Raw genomic sequence first — 20,315 nt, 5'->3', positions numbered from 1 at the left:
CTTTTTTCCACTTTTTAGCAATTTACCCTTTTTGTAGTCTTTAGTTGGTCAAAATTGTAATGTTAATATTCAATCTATCAAAGTCTTTCCTAGAATCTAACAAAAGACAACAATGCCAAAATTGTAAATATGGTGTTCTCAAGACTACTGAATTGAATAAGGAATTTAATCAAAGAAAATCAGTGTGGTGGATAAATATTACTGATTTGAAAACAAAATTTTGATGAAATTGAGTGCGTAATTGTATTCACTGGCTTGTCCCTTAATTAACACGCTATTCTTATACATATACACTTTTGGGTGAGAGGTTGAAGGCGAATAAAGATATATTATTATTATTATTATTATTATTATTATTATTATTATAAACAAGTTATTTTTAGCTTAGTATAAATAATTAGCTCAGTTTTTCTATGAATCCTTGCACACCTCGTTCTGAATTAACTAGTCAAGCACTAGATGAACACTTGTTAGAAATCTTAGAAGTCCAAAGTCTTGGAAACCTTGGAAGGTGAAGCTTGACTTTTCAAGTACGGAGGCATCGATGCAATTTTTTGATGAAACCCTTGTGCTGTAATATCTTTTCTGGATAGTATTGGACCCATAGGCCCTTCAGGATAGGAGTTTCACATCAACCAACGCAACGACTCATCACATATATATAGAGTTGGAACCTGGTGAGAAGTATGTTTATCATTAGAAAGTGAAACATAGAGATACATAAAAATACATTGTAGATACATCAAAATATACATTATAAATATATTATACTACCTCCGTTTTTTTTAGTTGACACGTATTCCTTTTTAGGAAGTTTTTTTTAGTTGACACGTTTCCATTTAGGGTAACTTTTTTACCTTGTGTTTAGAAGCTACCCCACTTGCTTTTTCATTCTCTCTCACTCTCTCTCCTCTCCTTAATATATGCTTTTTTACCTTGCATTGAGATGTATGACATTCAATTAAGGGTGTCTCCCTTTTCCTTCTCCTCCCCCTTCCCTCCCTCGATACTTAAGCCTTAGGAATCTCAGTTCTTGCACGAGCTTGGGCAAGGTAACTCGTGTATGAAAAGTCAGATACCTAAGCAAATATAGTCATCTTTTCCCTCAACATCTGCACAGAGTGCACACAGTATAGACTCTTTCAACATCCACAAATGAAACAACAAAGGTGTTGAATAACGAAGCATATGCAATATCTACTAGAAAATCATAGCATCATGAGTTAAAGGTGAAAAGAAATACCATAAGAATGGCGTAGCCCCTTAACAGCATCAAAGTTTTTGTAGGTATATCCAACAAAACTTAGATCATTTGGCATCAGCATCTGCAATGGTGTTGGGAGGATAAACAAAATTACAAAATAAGCATCATATGAAACCAGATTAGAGAGAAAAAAAACACATCTAAAGAGAGAAATAAGGATGGAAACAAGAAAAAGGGTATTGTTATATAAACAACAAACATTGCCATTGTGAACTGAAAATTACATCAGACACAAAAGAAGTGAACAGAAGGAACAATAGATAGATTGAATTTATCAATAGAGAGTACAGAATGTACAACTTATTAGAATGAAACAAGATGAAATGATTATTAGCACATTGCAGTTTTCTAGAAATTTTATGATGTACAATCGATAATCCAACATACAAGTTGTAGCGTTTCATGCAAGCAAATTCAATTTGTAATTTTGTATTATGATAAAGAACAAATTAGCCCACACGCTAGGAGAACAAAAATTTTATGTCTTTACAATGAGGTTGGTAATTGGCCTTGATTTGCTGTGTTCACTGTCCTTAAATGGCTACTTTCACAAAGATATAGCTGGCTCTTTTACCTTACACTTGATCCACAGCATCCTAAGCTGCATATGCACCTCCAAATATACACACAAACACACGCACACCGCGGCACGCTCCCCCCCCCCCCCCCCCCACCCCAACCCACCCCATCCAAAAAAAAAATGAAAAAAAAGAACTTTTTTTTATATGTTCCATGGTATACCATGGCATTTCCTAAACAACCAAACCCCACTATTTTATTTTTTTATTCACCTTAAAAAAAAATGGGTGCAACAGGAATTAGAGTTTTTTATTTAGGGATAAAGGGAGTATAATTTTTCTGTTGTTTTCTTATTATTTTCCTTCTGCGAAAATGATTCGCAAGTCTTGTTACGATAGCGGCTCTTCTTGTTTCAGCAGGTAAAGCTGCAAAATCTATGCAAATATGTACCACCCAAAACTAAATGACATGTCGATACTGTTGTACAGAGAATGTCAGGATGAGTAAAATTACAAAAGCTCTCCTTTTTCTGCTATCATATCGCAAATTCAATATATAATGTTGTTAGAGTAAGTTACCATTCTCGAGGGTCCTGATCCAGATCTTGATGGTGTTGCATTGTTTGCCTGAAAACAAAGCAGAAGCCTTCAGTACATTAATAGTATGCAACCAGATGTGTGCACTTGTCTGCATGCATGTGTGTGTATACTGAATACTTTTGAACCCTTAGTTAGAAAGTGAGGGGAAAAAAAAAAGAAAAGAGAAGGTCTTCCCGCAAGAAAGTACCAAGAATTAGAAAACTGAAAAGATGATATCATTTTGTTATATTATTGGACAAGAGGGAAAAAAATCAGAAGGCCTTCCAGAAAAGATTGCTAGCAACTGGAAACTTGAGAAATAAATAACGGTAAAGATATGAATTGTACAATCTTCAAGCATCAAGAGGCATGATCTTTACCAAAAAAAAATAATAATAAAAATTCCATGATTTTATCTCCCTACTCTCCTCTATAAATAGAATTTATGGTTTCCTCTTCCTCTCCCCCCTCTAAGGAATCTAGCTAACTCTCTAGTCTCTACATTTTCCCTTATGCTACTCTCTTACAGTATTACAATGCTATCCCCATGGTACCCATCTCATTAGCAGGTTCACTAAAGAGAGAAACACCACAGTTCTACATGATCACGTGCTATAAGTTCATCTAAAAGTTAGCATATCAAATACATAGATGGTGGCTGCTCATTGCAATACCCTACTCTCCTCTATCACGTGCTATAAGTTCTCCCCCATTTCTATACTGCTTGCTAAAATATAGTTGTCTTGCATTGCTTGATCCCTGATATTAAAGAGAAGCACATACAGTATTTCAAGTATGAACCCCTCCTATAAGGCAGTGAGGGTACGATCTCCCTCAGTTGAATGCCTTGATAATGATTTACTGGCAAATAACCTTGAAGATCACCAACTAACCCTTGTGCCAATCAAATCGCCATGACATAACCCTCTCCCCCCCCCCCCCCCCCCCACTCCGACACACACACACACACACATACATTCTCTTTCCAGCCAGAAATAAGGATTATTAGAATTATTGACATTTGCACTACCTCAACAGGTTTTAAAAAATTATGACATGGCCTTTTAGATTAATATCAAAGTTAGAAGGAGTAACTTTTGTCAAAATAAAGAAGCTAGTGACAGTACTAGGCATACCTCATCAAATTTCATAAAGTTCTGAGTATCAAGCTCCCCATTTATTTGTGGCTTATAAGCTGCCTCCATCTCATATAATTTATCCCACTCAACATCTTTAAACCAAGGATGTGCCTGACAATGCTTATTAGCTTTAGAGAATATAAAAATCTGTAAGTCGAAGATAAAGATATTTAACTAGGTTACAACCAGTATCACACCTTAATTTGCTCTGCCCCTCCAGTGCCTAATCGATGATCAACGTCACAAAGCAACTTACAAATAAGATCTTTTGCCTCAAATGTCAACTTTGCATCCTCGGGAAATTTTAGATAGTGCCTCCAGCGTACAATCTATCACACATGTTCAGAGATTGCATTAGGTAGAAAAAAAGCAGTGCCCTACTCATACTGACCAGATAACAATGAATTCGCTAAGTGGAATTATCTACGTGCATATGTGGTGCATTTATCCATAAATTTAAACATGTATTCAGGATTTTCTAGAGCTTGGCAAATGAAAAAAGCATTATCAGCTATGGGGTAGTTAACAATGATCTATAGACTATAGTCCTTTCAACACATCTAAAACAAAAGTAAAGCATACCTTTCTGCATGTTGTCATTGTATCATCAGAGTAGAAGGGAGGATAACCAACTAGCATTTCATACATGATTGCACCTAATGACCACCTGCATAGAATCTTGACGGATAAGCATGGTGGACAAACATAAGCAGACCAAATAAGATAAACACTCATTTAGCAAACACCAACCATATCAAACAGACAAGCAGTTCATAGGTATAATTTTTAGAGATTGAATATGACCATTATATATAATAATACTCGATTCTGGCAACTATATTACTTATGTACAAATATATGTCATTATTAAGTTGGTGATACAAGTATCAAACTTAAGAGCTCTTCCAGGCTTTTAACATTAGGTAGATGAATTAACAGAGTTAAAGAGGCAGTCAGAAGAGTATTGACAGTAGAAACACTACCCATCATAGCCATTTGAGGTCAGCTCAATCAGTTCCAGCAAAAAAACAGGCTTCGTTCTGGACTTCAGCCAGAGCAGGATAGCTAGAGCATACACATTATGTAGGCTGTGTGCATCTGCAGCTTCAATCTCACAAGTCACAGGTGATTAAGTTCGCTATGTATTTTAACCAATTATTCCTTGACTTTTTTTCACATTCATTTACCCTTCCATCCATGCATAATTTGCATTTTGGAGATTAAGCCCCATGAATGAGAGATCTACATGCTAAAGATTGAAAACTTGGACTCTTTTGATTGCTTAAAAATTCATAAGATGTATAGGCATACAGCTAGAAAATTCAGTACCCCCAACATACAAGCATCATTATTGGAGAGGAAAATATGGACTAAATCTTCATTAACTACTATCCACTAAGTCCAAATAACGTAACTGCAGATAGGGCTAATATACAGGGCGCATGGGGGAGAGAGGACTTTTTTAAATATTGACTTTCTTTTTTATTGTTTTAGTTGACCCGTGATTTTTCTTACATAAAGGTACATAAAAATTTCATGGCAATAACATAGTCTAGGTATGCCGCAGACCGTAAAAATTGTGGCTGTGACATTATCATAATATACAAAACTAGAGTATTGATTTTCATCCCTCAAAAAAAAAAAAAAGAGTATTGATTTTAAACAAGGGTAATGCTATATGTAGCTCTAAAGGCTATGTATAAGCAATTAAGCATTAAATACTCTATTGAAAATTGTATAAAATTAGGAATTTATGACAAAAACACGCGTAAATCAGTGTAATTAGTGTTTATATTTTTATGATTTCCTAACTTATTACGATTTTCTAGTGTGTATTTAATGCTTATATGTAGCCCTAAGGGCTATGTCTAGCATTTTCCTTTTAACAAATGACCAGTTGGCAACACAACATAGTCCTAGGAACTCTATTCTAACAACGGAAAAAATGGTAATCACATGTTTGAAACTTCAATGAATTACGTCATATCATAAACACTCATGATACATACAATGTAATATTTTAACGCAACCATCCCAAACATTTAATGAATTAAATGATAAAGCATACCAGTCACATTCCATTGCATATCCTTTCTTCAGTAAAACTTCAGGAGCAATATAATCAGGTGTACCCACAGTTGAAAATGCCTGTTGAATTTCACCCAAAAATAAATAATAATAAAAAAAATAATGGTATGAAGCTAAGCTTCGATTTGTAAGGCAAAGGTGATTATTATCTCAGCTATGCTTAAACATTTGACAGTAGCATGTAAACTAAGTCAATCAGATCCTTCAGATCCAGAAATGCACATCAGCAATACATCAGCCCTCTGCCTTTCAGTTATCGATGCAACAAGAGTGTACCAGTAGATTATAGATTAGCTTTCATACATTCAACTGAGAAATATATTAATTGACTAATTAAGATTCTAAAACCATTAATTACGAACATCTGCTTCACAGAGAGAAAAATATGAACTTAATGTAGGATATGACCCTATTCAGATAAACAATTGCATGCCTTAGCCTCAAGCATAAAGGCTCCTTGCATTTAATTTGAAACCCAAAAACAAAACAATAACAACAATTTACTCCACTTTTCTAAGTTAAAGCATGCTCAAAGCAACCCTGAAGAATTTTATAAGTCATAGAGCATCAACTCAAGAAGATCGTATAACTCTATGCAGAAAGAAAAACTGCATTTTTCATATTAGTTTTGCAATGACTCACTATAGATAGAAAGAATTTCAGCATTTACTATCTGAAAATCGGAGCCAACTGACCACTGCATATGACCTTTTACTATTGGTTACAGGAAGATTGATAACATTCTTTATTGATATGGAAACTACTCCATTGCACTAAAAAAAATTTATAGAAACTATTCCTCAAGACTTAAGCAACCACTGTCAGAATATCCCTGGAAATGGATACACATAGCTTACCAAGCTTCTCCTATTCCTTTGCCAGTGCTGAAGTTGCTCACGAGCACTTCTCCAACTGTGACCATTACCAGCATCAGGAAAGGTAGCATCTATATCCATTGAATCTCTAGAAGTATCATCCATGGATTCATTTTCATTGATAGTAGACAATGTTGCACAATCAAGAGGTTTACAAAGGCCAAAATCTGAAAGTTTCATATGACCACTCTTATCAAGAAGAAGGTTGTCAGGTTTGATATCCCTGGATAAAGAGTTCAGTAAAAATAACCTCAGCAGCTGCTCACAGATTAATAGAGGATACAAGCATTAAAATCAATAATCAATAACGATGTTGATGATTTATGAGCTTCACAACTCAGAAAATGATGCAATTCAAACCTGTGGATATAGTTGTGCTTGTGAATAGATTCTACTGCCAAGACACTCTGTGCTATGTAAAATTTTGCAACCTTTTCAGTTAAGATATCCTCCCTCATCAGAAGGGTCATCATGTCACCGCCAGAAAGATATTCCATAATCAGATACAAATGTTCAGCATCTTGAAAGGAGTAATATAGTTTTACAATGCAGTGACTGTCAACTTCTGCAAGCAAATTCCTTTCAGCTCTAACATGTTCCACCTAGGAAAGAAGAAGAATTTGAGATGAAACAAACTTCTTTACAAGGCCATTAAGTGAGAATTCATACTACAGAGGCAATAAAAATCTGGATTCTCATGGTAAAAGTATAGCTTTTACAGAGGTGATTCAGTTAAAAAAAGTAATGAATAAGACAATGACATCCCTGCAAGGAAAACACAGAGCATGATGCGTGAACCGAGAAAAGATGACATGTTAAAAAGAACAAATTACACATCAGTAATATCAGTAGATGAAAATAATTCTTTGCCATGATGCAGAATCCACGCAAAAACAATTGGAGGCAAGAACTGCTGATAGATGAGGATAGGGATAGCCACCACAAGCTGTTATTTCCAGTGTTACAAGGCTATTGTGCTCATCTGTTTTTTCAATAGCCCCACTAAACAAATGAAGAGATTCAGACATTAGCACCATTCACAAAAGCAGAGACAACCTTAATATCCCATTGACGAATATGGAACACTTGTAGGAGATTTGGAGGGGGGGGGGGGGGGGGGGGGATTACAAATTTGCATATCTCGATGAGATCAAATAGTACAAGTGTACAACATACACAACATGAACCAACTAATTAGCTCAAATATACGTCGCAGGCAACAGATATTCCCAATTCTAGGATAAACTTAACTTTAAGGACTTGCATCAAAAATCAACATATGTAATATTGTACCTGTCCTTTACTAAGCATTTCAGATTTCTTCAATTTTTTCATGGCATATATATTTCCAGATTTCTTTTCCCGGCACAGATGGACCTGCAGAATGACAGTTTAAAACAATATGAACAAAGACAACAACCAACACACAAGTATCACAATTTTTCTAATACTATCGACGCTCACCTCACCATAAGCTCCTCTCCCAATGATGGTGAGTAGTTCAAAGTCATTCACGCACATCCTATTCCTTTTCAGTCGCATAAACTCTGTCTCTTTTTGCTCCAAATCCTTAATCAAGCTCATTCTCTCTTCTTCGGGCACGTCCGAAGAAGCTAGCTGTTTTTCTAGTACCCAGCGTCTACAACAATAAGGTATTATGCATTAAGCCACTTAAAAGGCACATTCTAACCCAAATTTTAAATAATGCACCAGAATAATAACAGTCATTACTCATTAGTGTGATGCCAGTTTTTCCACTTAATACAAAAACAAATCAAATGAGTTCAAGTACTTCTGCTGATCATGAACCAGCCAGATAACTCTTTCATTATAAATGAAAAATTGAAAAAATAATATACTACCACTATTTCATATATTTTTTTTTTTGCAATGATTAAACATATTCTACTCACACTTTATGTTAAGTCGTTGCAAATAATACATTAAATCGTTGCAAATAATATGAAATTATCAGAACCATGAATTAAGAAAACTCAGCCCATCTAAAGAAGATGTGATGGAATTCAGCACAATGAAATTAAATTTAAACATTTTGCTCTCGAATTAAATTTAACTTTTGTAAAAGTATAATTAATTGAAATCTTAATCAGTTAGAAATTAGCTTGAAATTAACGCGTAAAAATCAAATGAAATTAAATATAAAAATAAATTTACACAAAAATGAAAATTGAGAATGAAAACCTCTCTTTTCTTTCTTGAATGTTCTTCGTCTGAGCTCGGTAGTGATTCTCGATAAACTTCTTAGCAGCCTTGGCTTTCTCCATGGTCAAAGCTGACCCCATCACTTCTCCTCCTTGATGATTCTCCATCTTCTTTCTCTCTCTAACCTTTTCTCTTTCTCTCTCTACTGTGTAATTAAGAAAGTAGAGAAGAAAAGAGTGTAATTAGTCCCCTCCTATATTATGTAGTAGTGTCATACTCGTATTAATTTTTGACGCTATTTACAAAATTACTTTTGAATAATACACGAGGTGACGAGCATAATCACATTTTGAATACGAATTTAAATTAATACGAATTTAGAATATATCTATGTTAAAACCTTAAAATACAAAATATACCCCCTTCGTTTTTAAATACTTACTTCATTTCTATTTTTTAGAGTCTTGCAGGTACTTGTTATAATCGTCTCATTGAATAGATTATTAATGTTCAATTGTTAGAATTTATACTTATTAATAATTAAAGATATTATTGATCAAAATACGTGTCTCAGATAAATGAAGCAAGTATTTAAAAACGGAGAAGTATTAATTATTGTTATTATTATTATTACTCCGTATTATTTTCTCAAATTTGACATGAGGAGATATTACTGTATATTAAGGAAAAGTTATTGCGTTGATGTAGTAAGTTAATACAAGTTCAGAGTATAGCTATTCAAAAAAAAAAAAGTACAGAGTATAGAATTTTATACTTTGAAAGAAACTCTTTTTGTCATTGGTTATGATTTGCTCCCAATGATCTTTGGGTTTGGGCTTATTGGGCTTGGTACCCTGAATGTTATGGCTCAGCCCAAGTCAGGAAGTATTTAAAGTCATTTTTCCTTCAAAAGTGAATTTCTTTATACTGTGGGAAATCATAGAAAATATAAATAATTTATTTAAATGGAAAATTATGAATGTAAACCATCAAGTACAGAACCAAGAATATCATTGAAGAGGGGAGATTATATTACAGTCTGATTGTATACATTCACAAATCGACATTTACTCCAACTTTGTGCTCATCAGATACAAGGACATAATATGTGCGACTGGAAGCAATATTCTTGTGAAAAGCATTCCATTTATCTTTTAGTATTTCGAGCGCAGGATCATCCCTTGGCCGTCATCTTCAACATGAAGAGGTGTAGAACAGGATCATAGGAATTTGTGAATCACATGGCTATATTCTGGAGGAAGTTTAAAGAATCAGGTCAGGGATCTCCCAGCCCATTCACGTTCTCGTCGCTTTTCCTTTGCTATCATCCTATTGAATTTCTGTTTGCCTTTCTCCAAAAGAGGATCAATCACAGCATAGTCATTGGCATCTTCACTCCGTGACATGTTATTCTGCACACAGATTTACACACAAAAAGCCTACATCAATCATCACATCCAAGCTTACTTTCTAAGCACAGAATGGCAGTTGAACAATCTCCTACATCTGTCAGTATTCATCAGTATTTTTTCCTCACATGTAATACCATTTTTTTAAAATTTCAAGCAAATGATAAAATGTTTGTAATCAAGTTTAAAAAACATAAATAAATAAATAAATAAAAGATCCTTACAAATATATGCAAGTTAACACATTACAAAGCTAAACACAAAGCAGCCTATGAAACAGCCCATATTTTCAGTCATTATCTGGTCTCTTACGTAGTATAAAGAAAAGATTAGGTCTGCAGACAATCTAGGATTTCAAAACTCATTTCTCATAATTGTTTATCGAATGTATTGCCCCCTTCTACAATTCCCCCCCCCCCCCCCCCCCCCCCCCCTCTCCCCCTTCACCCAAACAAAAAGAAAAAAGAAATATGAATATGATGCATTTCTTAGGATTCCAAGGTAAATGGTATTTAATCAGCAATGAGAAAGTCATCCTGGAATCCTGGATCATCAAACTTTTTCAAGTATAATCATAAGATTCATAACTGAACATCATGTACATAACAACTTCTAAAGGGAGCTCCTGTTCTAGGTGGAAATGCAGTACATTTTTATTTATTAAGGAATCTGCATCACAACTTTATCCAAGTAAGAATTGTATAGCGTTATTTCAGATGTTTACTTTAGAGAAGTTTGTTTTCTGAGTTTCAATTTGAAAATGGCAATATTGGAAAATTTGAACACCAGACAAAAAAAATTCTAGTAATAACACAAGGGGAGAGGGAAGATAACCTTTCCAGGTTCAGGTGCAAACTTCAGGTGGACAGTTTTCCAGTCAGATAGATCTTCATCAATTCCACTTTCGGATTTGCCACTCGGTTCAACATGCTTTTTGGCCATCGAATTTTTGAACCGCTCAAGTTTGGCAAGTACCTGGACAGCACATATGCAAACCACCGAACAGTGTCAATTTTCCAGATATTTTTGAAAGAAAGACCAGCCATGACCAGGCAGCTGTGAAGCAATTGCAAAGCCAGAACAAAGAAAGATACAAGGTATAAGTAGAGAAGAAAAAGAAACAGGACCAGAGACATATTTCTACCCCTCTTTGCCCTGTCTTTTGTCTCATTGGAGAGTACTAAGGAGCTTCAATGATGTTATACATGGTATAAAAATATGGTTCATCTTTTCCATTTAAAGTTAATAATTCCAGTCATTGACAAAAAAAGGGGAGAGGGGGAAAGAGCTAAAAGGCATCAATAGCAGCATAAGTGGTGCTTTAATGAAGAGTATCTATGATACATAGGATTATTCGAATAATTATGTATTTATGTTTACATTGAATAACTACATAAGACTGCCCATATTTTGGATACATGCTTGCATATAATTAGTTTGTCAGTCATGCTACTCATTTCTTAAGTCAAAATCTTAATGATCTAAGAGAGTGAAGCAACATTTATCATACGCACAAGGATATACCACCTCCGTCCTTTTATTCTACCCACTTTCATTTCAGGTGTTTTTTGTTATACCCACTTCTACTTTATTCCTTTTGACATAAAACTTTTGACAATCTTGCCCTTCACCCCACAACTCATTTTTTTCTCACAACCACCCACCTTTATCAATATGTCCTTGTTTGGTGAATCTACAGTAAGTGGGTAGAACAAAGTCACAAACAAAAACATCATGTGAAAATGGAGGCAGCAATACTTTCATAGACACAAATTTCATGTGCTAGTGTTTTCAGCAGACCTTTACTATATTGAGGACAATTATAGGTGCAGAGCTGCTAACACTTTCTTTACAATACCAAGCTGCATAAATAAAGGTGCAAGAAAGAAATAGTGCAAGGATAGGAACTGAAGGATAAGAGAAATGATAACATACATCATCTTCACGTCCCTTCAGTCTCCGCTTCTTCTGTTTCTGCAACAATCTTTCTCGCTCAGAATTATTTAACAGCTGCAGGTCCGTGTCAGCATTAACTATACGCACTGCCCTAGCTTCAGATCCAATTCCCTTTTTCCTGATAGACAATTTTCCCACTTTTCTTTGGTCATCTGAACTTTCAGGATCTGACCTGCTGGATATAACACCAGAAGAGTGTTCTGTCACAAACTAGAAAGTTTTAAGCTACGAAGTAGGCAACAATGCCGCATGTCAAAGAGCTCACAACACAATTGAAATTTTGTGAACATGACTACTAAAACATTAAATTCATGAGATTAACCCAGAAACACAGTTGATTTCTGAAACAACATTGTGAAATTATCAAACAGCAATTAATGTAGTCTCCGTCATCATACTTCAAACAACTTAAAGCATGTGAGCTTAAAAATTTACTAGACAAGTCAACCTAATTAGCACAATAATAAGTGAAACTATCCCTTTTCTTGCAAGATCTCAGCATTAACGAATAGAGAGTCCAACGACCAAGAATTAAAATTATACGCCCCACTTTAAACAAGCAGAGAAAAGGGTTTTACTGCTGAATGCGCCACCTACATAAATGTTATCTCACCAATCTGCTGTTTCTAAGGAAAAACTTGGCAACCCCAGAAATATCACTGTAAGTTAATATCTGCAGGTTGAAATTGATATTAAGCAACCACAGATCTCAGAAACTAAACAGTAACTTATAAAGTTATTAGAGATTTGTAAAAAAAAACCAATAGTTAAGAGATCCCTCTCGGGCAACAGCAAGATAAATTATAACAACAAAGCCAAAAATGGTGAGTAATTATCTTTCTTAGTTCAATCTTTGGGCGATGGCTACCTGGTCATTTTATCACACTTAAAAAAAATCCCATGAGGCACAGGACTTCCAAAGATAGCACACTAGCTGACCAATAATTCAGTTCCTTGAATAACAGAGATTCCAAGTAGGTAACCTATAAAATAAAGTGAACTTCAAATTGTCGACCAAAAATATTGAACTATCAAAATTAAAGAATTTTCTGTTACTCTCCCCATCTACATCCTCCAAAGCCCTCTTTCTCACTCACTTCCTCTCTTGCATATAATTTCTATTCTAGAAGCACTTTTATGTCTCTCAGTTCTATGACAATGTGTTAGGCGCATTTTTATGTCTGTTATATGGCCTAATATTTTACCAAGCTCTCATCACTAGGGCACTAGGCATCTTAGATGCAGCAAAGAAAATGACGTGCAGCATCAAGAAAAAATTAGAATGAAATTAGGTACATAATCAGGGTAAGGCTTTTAGTTTTTACCTTGAGGCTGACTTCTGCTGATCCGTGGACTTTGATCTCTCTAATATAAAGAACAGAAGACAAAGAAACTAAGTTAAAGATGCTGACACGGTGAATATTAGAACATAGCAGTACAGTTGCAAATCAGGAATTGTACAACTGCATGAACATATACAAAATTACAAGGTAAAACTAATTTGGGAAGGGAGGAGGGATAAGAGGCAGGGTATCTCCCAACTTCAAAGTTTTGATGGATGATGCTTAGGCAAATGCAAATTACCAATCACTGACAAGGAATGTGAATAATAAACTGGAACTATGAAAAGAAAGTTGAAAATTTGAGCATGATTATCTATCATCACATTCATCAGGGAGTACAATTGAACAGTGAAAGTAATCTGGACAACAACATAGAGGGGGAATCCCTATCCACTTCTACCCACTTTTCTCATTTCTAATCAGGCTATGCCTACATGCACATCAATATCTGCAATTGTAAGTAGGTTTGAGACTAAAATGACTCAGTCCAAGGCCACCATGAGTGAATAATTTAGATAATAAAGTAGCCATACCACTTTGAGACTTTTGCTTAGTATTAGTAGGGAGATCACCAATCTCCATTCTTTTCCTCAAAATCTGCTCACGCATTCGTCCATCAAAACTTATTTCATCTTCATCACTGTCACTTAAAGCACGAGAACCAGATAACTCATCAGGTTTCCCTTTAAGTGACTCCTGATTTTTCGAATTCAAAGCTTCTCTCACAGATAATTGCAAATCCCTTGCACTCTTGAGTTTATCTGCATTCTGATAGACAAAAGTTTAGCAAAGACAACAATTATTAGCTGAGCCAAAGTTAAGACCACCAAAAGGCCAAAACAATAATGTATATTTGTGCAATGGTCACATTTTCGATATATAGAACATTATTTGAATCCCCAAGAGAAGTATTTGCCAAGCAAGTAATATCCCTATTTAGATTTAGAATTGATCAATTAAACATATCAACCATACTTCAAGTCCGAAAAAGCAAGCCCATGAAACTTGTTCTATTGTTAATAACAACATAAAGACAAAACTTGGCTAATATATGTCCTGTAAAGAATTATATTTCACTATCTAAGGAGTCAGGACTTATTTTTTTTTTTTTTGTTTTCTTTACTTTATTACCTGAAGTTTATTACAAAGATTGAATGAATGAAGTCCCCTTAGACCTTAGTCCAATACTCCTGTTTACGCTACAGCATTACTTTTTTTCATTTTCCTAAATCTTTGACATGGGCCATAATAATTTTCTTCTCCGATTAAAAGCTTTATTGCATTCCTAAAAACCAAACAAAGAAAGGGAAAATCTATTCTTCTCTATCTCCATGTGGGCACATGTATAAATAATATGTCATTGTTTAAAAATTCACTATAAAAATGATACGCTGGCAAGCTGACTTCAATAAACAATTTAGTTCTTCAAAAGGCAGTAGTCTCAAGGACATGTAGGTAAAAATGGACATATGTTCACAATTCAAGAAGATACCAAGGTATAGTAGTACCATTTCTTCAGTGAGATTGTGTTCTTTCAGTAGACGAGGATCATCCAACACATCATGACTGCTCTTAATTTTCTGCTTCACAGCTGTCAAATCCCTCTCATCTTCTTCGGCTTCCTCACCAAATGAAAGTAAGTTCAGCTTTCTGCATCAGAAAATTACAACTTGAATGGTTAAATGATACATATATGCATAGATATGAAAGAAAATTGTCAACATCCAGGAAAACTCACTTCACGGGTTTCTTCTTCAAATCTTTGTTCTCTTTGTCAGTTTCCAACTGAGGCAACTTCTTAGATATTTCTCTTGGGACAATATCTTCAAAGGGATTCCATATAACCTACTTACAATCAATCAATCAACCAATCAATCAATCAAAGCCTAAATCCCATAAGAAAAAAAATAAATAAATGTCCGAATTTCAACCATTTCCTTTTTGATCTTCAACAACCGATGCCAGTTAAGAAAAATTAATAGTTTGAAGGAGGCTTTTTCTTTATCAGATAAAGGGATACAGTGGGAGATCATACACTTGCTGTTTGTCTCAGCAACTACCCTCAAACATAATGTCGAGGTATAATTAGACATAAATAAAAGGGTATTCAAATTGCGTGTGACAACGTGAGTCAAAAAAAAAAATGTGTGACAGTGTGCGCATGTGAGAAAGAGAGAGAGAAATCAAGGAATTCACATGGCCTCAGACTTTGAATACAACGAAGCTACCATAGTTTTAGCTTAAAAATGTGAGAGATTATGTTCAACCTTGAGGTTCTGAAGACAAGCGGATAAAAAGAAACAGATGGCATGCATGAGCAGAACCAAACCTCAACAGATGTTATCTTTGGAGCAGGGTCCAAGGGTCTGTCATCCTTATCAGTTTCAACTTCTCCTATCCGGAGAAGATTGTATATAGAATCTCCAGTAACCTGCAACACGACATACCAATGTAACTTGCAAGAAAACATGAAAAGAGAAATATAGAATACATTATGCGACACCGTCAAGGGAAATATAGCTTAGCCTTTTCTTATAAATCTGTCACCCATTTTCATAGCCAATTTTAGTTTCTTGATCTTATCTGTGGTAACCACTTACATGCTTGAGTTAAAATCAACAATCATAGTATTAAGGAACATGAATTGCTATTTGCTGGCAAGAATATAAGACAAGACACATCTCAAGAGTCCTCAGCAGAAAGAAGAATACCCCCTTCTTCCTTCAGTAAGAGCTACCATTACACCATTTAAACTTCCAGGCAAGACCTAGTTGCAAAGCAAAACAACTTCATTCCAGATCAACACCTCTGTCAGTATTTCACAATTGGGAATACCAAGGATATCATTCACTTCTCTTGTTAAACAAGATTATGCAATTTCTGACATAAGGCTTTTTCATGATGGTAACAAGATAGATATATATAGGTTACAGGGGTGTGTATGAAATATATGAAGCATCACAAGACCAAATGAGCTTATAACTTAGTAGGTTTGTATCTTCTCAATTCTCTGACAAAGCATGCAAATGGACTATGAATTGTTTACTTTGTGCATGTTCTAAGTGGACCTCTAGTAAATCTCCAATTGGGTCGAATGGTAGTAATAAAGTACAATATAAAAACCACTATAATTTCTTCTCCAAGAAACTCATTTAAAGCCACAAATTTGGTCACTTTTGACTGACTAGCATTCTAATGCAAAAAAACTCTTATTGTCAATTAATAACTGATGCATGAAGGTATATAATCACAAGGGTAACAGTTGCAAATCTTTTTTCTAATTATCTTCCCAACTTCAAAAGCCACCCTGACTGCCTGACTAACATTCAATTAACATGCTTTTTTTTTACATGACTTAGCCTCTTTATTAGGCTTGATTAGATGGCGTAATTATCATACTTCTTGAGCTCTGAAAACCAACACAAGGATGGAACATACACTACTGCTGTTTTTATTGAATAACTATCCCCTAAGGTTAAAACAAGTGAACCATGTCACTAGATCTATGAACAGTAAGAAAATTAATTGACATGTACTTAAATGAGATAATCATAAAAACTAAAATAGCCAAAGCAAGGCAGCCAAGAAATAATCTGCTTTGTACCAAGAAACTGGAATCTAGAGATTTAAAGGAGTGATCTATTCAAAATTCAAACATGGGACATTCTAATAATTTAAGATCGATAAATTAAGGGTGTGCTATCAAATGACTCATCAGCTAGAGGCCCTAGAGCCAGAAAAAACATAAATATATGCAGCATATCAACTTCAGGTGTCACCCACTAAATTCAGATCTGATCTTTGTAAAGGTTGCTTATAACTTTATTCCTGCATCATGCTTGCATCTCCTAAAGTTATCAATGTACAATATGTTGATTATCTAGATGCTACAAAACCTACATCTAAGTTTCCATTTAATTCAACTCACAAGTTCCTTCAAAAGTAGGAGTATCAAGTATCAACAGAATAACAGATATCTCTTCCTTTTTTTATTTTTTGAATATACGTCTTCCCTTGTGTCCAACCAACCACAACCAGGGCAACCAAATGAGGAAAAGAAATATTTGTATAAAGAAGAAAATGCGGCTCAGTGCTCAAGAACGGTCTCTTCGTAATTACGAGTATAAATATAACAATATTAAAGGCAAAGATTACCATACCTTTCCAAAAATCGTATTTTTCTTATCAAGCCAATCACAACGGTCCAATGTCATAAAAAATTGACTTCCATTTGTATGTGGAGAACCAGCATTTGCGCACGCAACCAAGCCCCTATGGTTGAAACGTAGACGAGAATGGAATTCATCAGAAAATGCTGCACCATATATGCTTTCACCACCTAACCACAATAAATTGCTGATCAAGATATTGATAATCAGCATGATACAAAATTAAATCCAAGAGCTGCACACAGCAAGTAATCGTTTACTAAGCACTACTAATAGATATATACAGCATATAGATGGAACATCCATTATTTTAAGAAAATGAAAATCCTTATAATTTCCATATCTTAACATCATTATTGGAGCCAGTATCTTAACAGTATTTGTTTTAAGATGTATAAAGAACGCAACTCAACATCCTCAATGCAGCAACTGAAGTTTATTATGTAAGAGAATGTTTTGCATGGCATATTTATCCAAAATCTACTTTCATTATAACTTTATAAGCCAAGTCCTTGATGTAATGACAGATTATTTTAAGTAGTCTGAACTTTTTTTTTAAGCCAGCTCACTTACATATCAGCTTAAGCTCTGATACTTCTCTAAAGGTGCAATCGTCTTTATGGCGAGCCCAAAAGAAGTAAAATGGCAAGTATGTTGAATGCAGAACCAGTAAGAATATAAACAATGAAATCACAAGTTCACAAAAACACAAGTAGCACTTATTTTTCCTAATTTCAATTTCCATCCTAAACAAGCAAAAAAAGAAAATATTATTCTACCCCTAAAACCATCAAACATGAACTAAAACCAGCTTGTTCTTGCTCGTAAAATAAAAAAATAAATAAAATAAATAAATATAAAATAAATATAAAAAAAAAAAAGGAAAGCATACTGCAATTATAAGATCATGAAGTACATCATATTGAAATTCACAAACCCTAAAAGCAAACAATTTAAATAATAAAGTTCAAAATTTTAGGCTACCCAGTACAAATATTTCTCCAATCCAACCATCAAAGTGGATCTCTGATTCAAATGCACTCTTAAAGAATTCAAAATCCTCCAAAATCACTCTACTTTATGAGTACCCATTACAAACAAATGCCTGATAACTTCATATCCACCAATCCAATTGAAACCCCATCACAGTTTTGCCACCAAAACAAAATTAAACACCTAATTCAATATTTACATGCTCAAAACAAGTAAATTGGATCAAATAATAACCCATCACAGTATTACTACATAAACAAATTTAAAGCTCAAATTCAATCATTACATGCTCAAAATAAGTAAATTTGATCAAAAATCACAAAAACCCTCAAGTTTCAGGTACCCATTCAAAATTAAACCTCATTTTCTCATAATCAACAACAAAATTGAAAACCCATCTCAGTTACACTACTCTAAACAACAATAAACCCCTAATTCAATGATTACAAGTTGAAATTGAAAAATTAAGAAGACAAAGAGGGAGAAAAGACAAAATACCGAGGCCAGTTGAAGTGGGGTCTCCACCCTGAATGAGAAAACCCTTAATAATGCGATGAAAAATGGTGGAATCATAGTAACCTTCAAGGCAAAGCTGAACAAAGTTTCGAACAGCTTTAGGAGCTTCTTTAGGCCAAAGCTCGATGTCAATGGGTCCATATGTTGTGTGTATTACGACCTTCCCTTTCGTCGGCGGCTCCAATACGTATATCGTCGACATGTTTCCGGCTAACTCCGATCAATTTAGGAGAGAGGATTTTGCAGCTTGTTGTAATTTGTGTTGCTTTTGTTTAAGGCCCTCCTAATACAGTAATACTCCCCCCGTTTTGTTAAGCGAAATGTTTTGATTTAGTATCCAAGTATCGTGGTTAATTGTTAAAATTGTACTCGTATCAATGAATAATACGTAGTATATTACGGAGTATTCTCTCCGTATTTTTTAAAAGTTAGGCCCTGTTCTCTTCATCTTAAAAAAATAATATTAAGTAAAAATAATTTCAGTTCAGTAAAAATAAGTTCAGTTCAGCAAAATTAATTTCAGTTCAGTAAAAATAATTTTAGTTTAGTAAAAATAAGTTCAGTTCAGTAAAATTCAGTTTTCTTAAAGAAAAATTAGTATAGAAAATCAGTAAAAATAATTTAAGTTCAGTAAAAATAATTTCAGTTCAGTAAAAATAATTTAATTTCAATAAAAAATAATTTCAGTTCAGTAAAATTAAGTTCAGTTCAATAAAAATAAGTTCAGTTCAGTAAAAATAATTTTAGTTCAGCAAAATTAAGGAAAATCAAACAGGGCATTAGATTTGAGAACTTTATTATTAAAATGTCATCATTGACTTAATTTTTTTTACCAACAAAAAAAATATAAATATGATCCTATGATATGTTGTTGGATTTATCATAATTGTCTACTTTTATAAATTGATTTTTTCAATATTTAATTGTTGTATTTTTATTTATTTATTTTTTTTACATATATAAAACCATATTTTTTTTACATATCAATACTCATCAATAATTATATCATATAACTATAACTAATGTATCATATAACTAATATCATATCATCATATAACTAATATATAAAGCTAAACTTTTAGCAAGGTCACGAAATGGTGACACTTGGCATTCTAACTTTTCGTCAAGTGTCGCGCCACCTTGAATAGATTTAAATAGATTCATAAAATAAAAAAGGTAGTTAAAAATTCTTTTTTCAATCAAATTAGATAGAATTTTAGTCAATAAAATACCAAATAATAAACTTATAATTAGGTCACAAGACAACATCGTATAGTATTTTAACTTTTCGCCAAGTGTCGTA

At 34.1% G+C, this 20,315-nt stretch overlaps 2 protein-coding genes across 5 annotated transcripts; both read right to left on the bottom strand.

Annotated features, from left to right (window-relative positions):
* Positions 1-308: 308 nt before the first annotated feature.
* Positions 309-8,836, bottom strand: LOC145556328 (uncharacterized). 3 transcript variants are annotated; one of them, XR_014091833.1, is made up of 13 exons: positions 8,666-8,836; positions 7,928-8,102; positions 7,757-7,840; positions 6,824-7,065; positions 6,446-6,686; positions 5,569-5,648; positions 4,083-4,167; positions 3,698-3,829; positions 3,498-3,611; positions 2,362-2,409; positions 1,244-1,325; positions 936-1,112; positions 309-674 (listed from the first exon to the last, which is right to left on the bottom strand). XR_014091833.1 is itself a non-coding variant. In XM_081617981.1 (12 exons), the coding sequence occupies exons 1-12, from the start codon at positions 8,791-8,793 to the stop codon at positions 1,072-1,074; spliced, it is 1,452 nt and encodes a 483-aa protein (XP_081474107.1). In that variant the 5' UTR covers positions 8,794-8,836; the 3' UTR covers positions 309-1,071. The 3 variants fall into 3 exon arrangements, 2 of the variants coding, with proteins under 2 accessions (XP_081474107.1, XP_081474108.1); XM_081617981.1 differs by having other exon boundaries at positions 309-1,112; XM_081617982.1 differs by lacking the exon at positions 936-1,112.
* A 727-nt stretch (positions 8,837-9,563) lies between these two features.
* LOC145642045 (peptidyl-prolyl cis-trans isomerase CYP57-like) lies at positions 9,564-19,304 on the bottom strand. Of its 2 annotated transcripts, none has more exons than XM_081693115.1 (10): positions 18,995-19,304; positions 17,495-17,673; positions 15,664-15,765; positions 15,073-15,179; positions 14,843-14,984; positions 13,868-14,102; positions 13,317-13,356; positions 11,971-12,166; positions 10,870-11,010; positions 9,564-10,038 (listed from the first exon to the last, which is right to left on the bottom strand). In XM_081693115.1, exons 1-10 carry the CDS (start codon positions 19,212-19,214, stop codon positions 9,898-9,900), a joined length of 1,503 nt encoding a protein of 500 aa, XP_081549241.1. In that variant the 5' UTR covers positions 19,215-19,304; the 3' UTR covers positions 9,564-9,897. The 2 variants fall into 2 exon arrangements, with proteins under 2 accessions (XP_081549241.1, XP_081549242.1); XM_081693116.1 differs by having other exon boundaries at positions 11,971-12,163.
* Positions 19,305-20,315: the final 1,011 nt, after the last annotated feature.

The sequence above is a fragment of the Chenopodium album genome, chromosome 8 (assembly GCF_948465745.1).
Source record: "Chenopodium album chromosome 8, dcCheAlbu1.1, whole genome shotgun sequence".
NCBI classification, from domain to species: domain Eukaryota; kingdom Viridiplantae; phylum Streptophyta; class Magnoliopsida; order Caryophyllales; family Amaranthaceae; genus Chenopodium; species Chenopodium album.
Note: the sequence above shows the minus strand (reverse complement) of the source record. Positions and strands in the feature narration are given on the sequence as shown.